This window comes from Dromiciops gliroides, chromosome 2 (genome assembly GCF_019393635.1).
Source record: "Dromiciops gliroides isolate mDroGli1 chromosome 2, mDroGli1.pri, whole genome shotgun sequence".
Lineage (NCBI taxonomy): Eukaryota > Metazoa > Chordata > Mammalia > Microbiotheria > Microbiotheriidae > Dromiciops > Dromiciops gliroides.
In genome coordinates this window covers 180,978,304-180,986,294 of record NC_057862.1, presented here as the reverse complement: position 1 = coordinate 180,986,294, position 7,991 = coordinate 180,978,304, and the positions used below count along the sequence as shown (strand labels likewise).

Here is a 7,991-nt window from a genome sequence, read left to right as displayed (position 1 = left end):
GTACATAGAGTCTATAAAAAATAGATTTCCAAATGGTTAAAGAATGAGAACCTTTTCTGAATATCAAAAAAATTTCTCAAGCCCACATTAGTGCAAAATGAAGATCAAGGTGATAATATCTGTTGTAAATATTTATTTGAGCTTTTTGAACAATAACTCCAAGACCTCAAGAGGCTTGGGTTCCAGGTTGGGAAACATTGGTCTAGAACATTTGCTAATCTAGGTCTATAAGTTAGTTTGAGCATTTTCACTGAATAACTGTTTAGTTTTAATATCTAATTGAAAAACTAAATGAACTTTTTGATAATAATTAGGATCATAGAGGTAGAACTAGAAGCCATCTTAAAGGCTATTTAGTGCCACTCCCTCATTTTTAGAGATAAAGAAACTAAGCTCCAATTAACAAATATAAAGACAATGATAGAAAACAGTTATCATTTAGATAATGTTTTGTGGGTTATAAAATGTTTTTAGCCAAATTATCTCACTTGATCCTCACAAAAACCCTGGGAGGTAGGGACTATTATTATCTCCATTTACAGAAGAGAAAAGTGGGGCTGAGTTAAATAACTTGCCAAGGGTTACACAGCTAGTAAGTCTCTGGAGCAAGATTTGATGATAGAGCATTTTAACTGCTTACTATGTTCTAGGTACCATATTCAGACGTGGGGATAAAAATACAAGGAAATACTCTCAAGGATCATATATTCTTGTAAGAGAAGACAAAATATAAATGAGAGCTAGAAAATTGGGGAAGGCAGGAAGGACAGTATTTATTCATGGGGGAAGGGGAGACAAGTGCCAGTATGTGTAGGTACATCAGACCACTGTGGTGGGGATTTGGTTCTGAGAGTGGGCTAGAAGTGAAGAATGAGCAAATGACTTATGACTCCTCCATTTACCCACAATCTTAAAAATAATTTATCTGTGGGGTAACAGCATGACGTGTCTAAATTGCAATTTACTTTAATTCTCTATTTTTAGGCCAAATAGATTTCCTCAATGTTGCATTCAAAATATTTCTTGTATTAATTGAGTTTTTGAGATGTTTCAAACAGTTTTCAGCATTTAGCATTTTCTTTATTAAATGTAATGTTTCCCATCCATATTATCATGTATTCAATTAAATATTTTTTCTTTACAGAGTTTAATCAAGTAGATGGAGCTGAAGAATGACTCTGTGTTAAATGAATTTATTTTATTAGGACTCACCAGTTCTTGGCAGCTCGAGATTTTCTTTTTTGTGATATTCTTCCTGGCCTATACATCAATTTTGACTGGAAACAGTCTCATTATACTGATGGTGACCTTTGACTCCCATTTGAATTCCACCCCCATGTACTTTCTCCTTGCCAATCTCTCCTTTCTTGATATGACCCTTTCCACTGTTACTGTCCCCAAGATGATCACAGATTTCCTCAGAGAGAGAAAAACCATCTCCTTGTGGGGCTGCATGGCACAGATATTTTTAGTTCACCTCTTAGGGGGCAGTGAGATGGCTCTTCTCATAGTCATGGCTGTTGATCGTTATGTTGCAATATGTAAACCCCTCCACTATACAACTATTATGAATTGGAGAATCTTAGTAGGTAGTGTGTTGCTTTCATGGGTTGTTGGCTTTGTGCACACCATGAGCCAAATGGCCTTTGCTGTAACCTTGCCCTTCTGTGGTCCTAATGTGATTGATGACGTTTTTTGTGACCTTCCTCTGGTGATGAGCCTTGCCTGTACTGACACCTATATCCTAGACCTTCTTGTCATTGCTGACAGTGGACTACTATCACTGATCTCTTTTGTCCTTTTGCTTGTTTCTTATATTGTTATCTTGGTCACTGTCAAGCGTCGTTCCTCAAGTGGGCTTTCTAAGGCTCTGTCCACATTATCTGCTCACATCACAGTGGTAATTCTCTTTTTTGGGCCAAGTATTTTAATCTATGCATGGCCAGTAAGTAGTTATGCATTGGACAAATTTCTCTCAGTGTTTTTCTCTGTTATCACTCCTCTTTTAAATCCAGTTATCTATAGTTTGAGGAATCAGGAGATGAAAGCAGCCATGATTAGACTTAGGAATAGGCACATCAATTCTAGGCCTACTCTCTAGGTGAGGGATTCTTTACCCATCATGACCTTGAATGGAAATAAAGTTCATTTTTATTTTCACCAATCTCTAACTGAATTAAATTATTTAAAAATATAATGAGAAGGGGTCTATAGGCTTTATCAGACAGCCAAAAGCATCTATAACATAAGTCTAAACACTACCAGACTAGACAATTCCCATGTTGATGAAATTATTTACTATAGAACCAAGATCAATTTCTTCTTAGAATGGTTATTATCTTAATTTATATACAAACATATCTACTTTTACAAAGAAAAAATAAATTATTAATAAAACCATCAATTATTATTTTGGATATATTTTCATTCTGTGTCTGTTTTGGAAGTTTATTTACATGAAGAAACAACTAAAATTCAATTCAATTTTAGAGTTTTAGATTGTAGCAAACTTCAATAAAGATTTAAATAGAAAAATTGCCCTTGGTTAGGTGATTTCTAGGTTCTTTTTCTGTTCTAACTGCTCAAATCTTATCTTTTTTTTTTTGTGACCTAAAACAGTTGGTTTATAATCTCATCCTCATTAGAGAAAATGAATGAATTATGGAACCTTTGGGGGAACTCTTCAAGAATAGAAGCTTTGTATTAAATTCCATATATATCAAAAATGGGGTGAGAAGTGGGGACAGAGGTTTGCTCTGTGTCTTTAGCCAGAGTAATGACATAATAGTCACGTTAGACTGTTCAGGAGTAAAAAATTTGAGTTCACCTCATGCAAAAGATGTAGGTAGATTTCAAGGGGACTATGCCAATAGGAGTCCATAATGCTCATAGTTATATGTGCACTGACATAAAATTTTATATATCATTCTGAATAAAACAAATTCCATCTAATTAGTAAAAAGACATTAGAGCAGCACTTGAGTCATATATTGTATCTGTTATGTCATTGCAAGCAATTTTTAAAAAGATGCAAATTCAGTCAAACTGATTAGCCTATATAGACCCCATAGAAGACTAAAAATAAGACCATAAGAAATACCATGTTATCATAAGGGCTAAAATTCTAGCTATACTATCTAAAATCTAATGAATGGTCACAAATAAATTATACGCTTTAGCAAGAGTATTTATGTGTTTAAGTATTTATTAAAGAGCATTAGGATCAGAGAGAAAGGTAAAAATATAACTAGTTCTAAGAGACCCCATCATCCGACCCACCATGGCAAGGTTAAGGAACCAAAAGATACAGAACCCCTCCACCAACATCTGCTTCCTACTTCGGGTCCTCCTCCCAGAAATGGGAGACTCCTCAAGTTGATTGGCTGATAGCCTTGATAGATAGTATCCACAAGCAAACTTCACTTCCTGATGCCAAGGACCTTGACTGCATGGCTTGCCCTCAGAGGCCTTCTCCTCATGGCAGAGCTTTTCTACAGTAAGTCTCCAGCAGGAGACTTAATAACAGAATATAATATCCTATGCTAACTAACAATATGTTAATATCAATATAGAAAAGGTAGAGAGGAAAGTTTTGTCCAGAGGGGCAGAGCCTCATGAATGCAGTGCTTTGACATTGGCCTGCAGAGGGTGGGCCTCTGCAGAGAGTACATGTTACAGATGGTGTATATAATAACAGAAGGAAAAAAAAAAGAAAAACAACAAAACAAAACTGTTCATTTAAAGTCTCTGAAAGTCTTTTCTCAGATGTCCTCTGGGTGTAGTCATGGAATGGAAGTCTTTTCAGGGGTTGATGTGTGGATGCTGGTAATCAGCCAGGAAAATTTCCTAAAAAATTGAGCTTAACACAACTTTAAAATAGTTTTGTCAATAATCAAATCAAACAATGAAAATTCTCAGGAACATGTCTAAGGGAATTCAGGATCTTAGTTGTTATACATGAAACATATAAAAAAACAACAATTGAAACATTCTTTAAAACTTAATATTACTATAGTCCCCCCTTGTGGAGGGTAAATAGAGAAGATAATTGCTGCAATATTCATTTTAAAAAATATCTTTTATCTTTGTTTCATTACTTCTTGCATCATCTGCCTAATTATCCTCATGCCATTATGAGAAATTAAAAAATCTAATATAATTGGTAACAGATGTCAAGGCCAAATTCAACACTGTATTTATCATGACACCTGAGATAATTATGGGGGTTACCATAAAAGAACAGAAAAATGATGGGATATGAGCATTCCCACACTTGAGTAATATATACTGCTCATGCAGTATGGCAGGTTTAAAAGAGGTGGATGGAATATATGCCCATGCCACTGAACATATTGGAGGAAACTGAGTCAGATTTAATCAGATGCATAGGATTGAGATGTCCATGGCATCAGGCATATAGGAGGGGACATCGAAGCCAGGTGTACAATGAGATGTGTCAGATCAAAACTTCCAGCTGTCTGTACAATATTGTGGTGGAAAAAATTAAACTAAGAGAATCCAGCCTCAACATTTGTCAAAAGCTGTTCCCTCAGCCATACCTTGACTTCATGCATGTCTCCCCTTATGTGACAGTTCAATGTCTGCTCTTACATGTATTCCTCTTGAGTCTGGATGGCATCTTGGCCAACTGGCATCTCAGAATGAAGGCAATTAATGTTTTAAAAGATAAGTTCCCATAATCCAAGTCTCATATGGATTTTAAAAATTGAGGATAATAGGAGCAGCTAGGTGGCACAGTGGATAAAGCACCAGCCCTGGATTCAGGAGGACCTGAGTTCAAATCTGGCCTCAGACACTTGGCACTCACTAGCTATGTGACCCTGGGCAAGTCACTTAACCCTCATTGCCCTGCAAAAAACCAAAAATCAAACAAAAAAAATTGAGGATAATAAATGATCACAAAAAATGTGAATGTACCTTGACTCAGAACATAATATACAGTTGTGAAATAATTCCAAATAATACCCCCTTTTTTTTACTAAGTATACAATTTTGTGAAAAATCAGAACATATTTAAATACAAGTTAAAACACAACACAATCTTAAAAAAAACTTTTCTTTTTGAAAAAAAGAAAACTTTTACAAATGTTCCCCTCTTTTTTTTTTTGGAATATGCTTATCAAAAATAATACTTCTAGAATCAATTTACACTTGCCATGGCAACCAATTTGCCAGGGAAATAGAGTTCGATCAAATAATCAGTTGAGAGAAAAAATAACAAAAACAAATAACTCAGAATATGAAAGCACAATACTCCCAGAATTAACATTGTATTATGAAATCAAAACCATCTTGCATTGTTTCAAAATTAGATAGATGAATGAATAGAAGAAAATACACATGGAAGAATAAAAGACAATGGAATTCAAACTAGAGAAATCTAAATGAATATGAACTTAATAAGAGTATTATAAAATATAAACTTGATCACATGACTATAAAAAGCTTTTACAAATATTCTTTTTTTTTAAAAAGCTAAGTATAAAACACAATCTCAAAAGCACGAAAATCTCTATGAAAATGAACACATACCATTAATTTCAAAATGTAGATGTAATAGCATAGAAATCCTATGTAACCTCTGAACTGGCACTATTTCTCTGAGTGAATTTAGAACACTCTTGATTCTGATATCTAAAATCCCCAATACTCATATTAATACCTTGCTGCTTACTTCTACAGTTCTCTAAAATATGTCTTCTTGAAATATGATGATGGTCATTTTTATTCAGCTTAAGTTTGTCTTCTTTAACCCCTCTATATTGTCTGTTGGTCCTTTCATAATACAAATGCTTTATAAGGTTACTAATTAAAGACAAAAGCAGATTAGCAAAATCATGAACAAAAAAAGCATATCTGGGATTTAAAGGGTTTTCCAAGGTTGGTTTTGGAGAACCATAGCAGGTCGAGTCAGAATCACAGCCAGGCTGGGGAAGGGCTGAGCCTGGCTGCTCAGATAACTGAGTAGAAGCTGCAAATATAACTAGAGAAAGCTGTGCATGTGCATTAGATCTCTGGACTTCCCTGGCAGGAGGATTAAGGTTCTTGGCCAAGGGAGTGGTAGGAGCTGGCACCAGAGGAGGGGGAATGGGTGGGTTCTGGAGAGGAGGGGAGGGAGCAGGGAAATTTGAATCAGACTTGGTTTTGAACTCAGGACTGGTTTCCACTTCTCCCACTGCTCCAAGGGAGTGGTAGGAGCTGGCACCAGAGGAGGGGGAATGGGTGGGTTCTGGAGAGGAGGGGAGGGAGCAGGGAAATTTGAATCAGACTTGGTTTTGAACTCAGGACTGGTTTCCACTTCTCCCACTGCTCCAAGGGAGTGGTAGGAGCTGGCACCAGAGGAGGGGGAATGGGTGGGTTCTGGAGAGGAGGGGAGGGAGCAGGGAAATTTGAATCAGACTTGGTTTTGAATTCAGGACTGGTTTCCACTTCTCCCACTGCTAAGGGATTAAAGGTTTCTAGAGGCTGGGTTGTTGCCTCCAGGCATGCAAAATTAGAGAACCTCTTAGCATTAGAATTTGAAAAAAATGCAGGACTCAGAGGTTTCTCTGAAAAGGCTTGGAGTATATCTATATTCCCTTGCATGAGCACCTTGATGGCTCTTCTAACAAAAATAAAAATAGAAAATCCACAAAAACAAAGCATTAACATGATCTTATCTCCCACTTGTCTGGTTAAACAGACTAAAATCAGGAACAGGGTACTTAGGGAGTTTAAAAGATCCATTTGAAAATTTAAAGGGAAAACAGCCAGTACTTAGCAGTACTTTGGATTTAAAGGGACAGGGTAGGGGAGATTTCTTACCCAACCAGAAGATCAGAAGATGGAGATTCAGCTTTCCTCTTCATAGTCAGCCATCTGTAAGGGGATAAAATTCTAGCTATACTATCTAAAATGTAATGAGTGGTCACCAATAAATTATAAGCTTTAGCAAGAGTATTTAAGTCTTTAAGTATTTATTAAAGAGCATTAGGATCAGAGAGAAAGGTAAAATCTAACTAGTTCTAAGAGACCCCATCATCTGACCCACCATGGTGAGGTCAGGAACCAAAAGATACAGAAACCCTCTACCAACATCTGCTTCCTACTTTGCGTCCTCCTCCCAGAAATGGGAGGCTCCTCAAGTTGATTGGCTGGTAGCCTTGATAGACAGTATCCACAAGCAAACTTCACTTCCTGATGCCAAGGACCTTGACTGCATGGCTTGACCTCAGAGGCCTTCTCCTCATGGCAGAGCTTTTCTACAGTAAGTCTCCAGCAGGTGGCATCATTCCAATCATTACATTATGCCACACTCATGGTATGGTGTCTGTGCTACCAAAGAACATTTAGGGCAAAGCTAAACTGTCTGCCATGCTATAAACTTCAGAAATTCTTTAATATTTCAAACCCATTGTAATTTCCCTCAGTCTCCACAGGATTTGGCATACTTTCAGTTGAGTGATAAGCATGATGAAGCAACCAGGAAAAGAAACTAAAAAAGCATCAGTCAGAGAGAGATAATTTAGACAGAATGGGTGGTTAACAGTGTCATGTCACAGAGACATAAAGAATGATGAAGATTGATGAAGGCTATCAGATTTGGCCATTGAGAAATTTTTGGTAACTGGAGGGAACAATTTCAGTTGAGTGATGATGTTGGACTTTAGATGCAAAGGGTTGAGAAGTTAAAAAAAAAGAGGAAAAGGAGTCAACAAATGTAAATGACTTGGTTTAGGAATTTTGAAATGAAAGGGAAGTAAGTGAGATTAAGGTAATTGCATGAAAAAAGTTAAGGTGAGGAGCTGCTAGGTGGCGCAGTGGATAGAGCACCAGCCCTGGAGTCAGGAGTACCTGAGTTCAAATCTGGCCTCAGACACTTAACACTTACTAGCTGTGTGACCCTGGGCAAGTCACTTAACCCCAATTGCCTCACTAAAAAATTAAAAAAAAAAGTTAAGGTGAAAGGAGGATTTTAAGGAGGTGTGAGA

General features: G+C 36.8%; 1 protein-coding gene across 1 annotated transcript; it reads left to right on the top strand.

Annotated features, from left to right (window-relative positions):
• The first annotated feature begins 1,159 nt into the window (after window positions 1–1,159).
• On the top strand, window positions 1,160–2,101 carry LOC122742837 (olfactory receptor 4K13-like). The gene has a single exon (XM_043987367.1). The coding sequence runs from the start codon at window positions 1,160–1,162 to the stop codon at window positions 2,099–2,101; it is 942 nt and encodes a 313-aa protein (XP_043843302.1).
• Window positions 2,102–7,991: the final 5,890 nt, after the last annotated feature.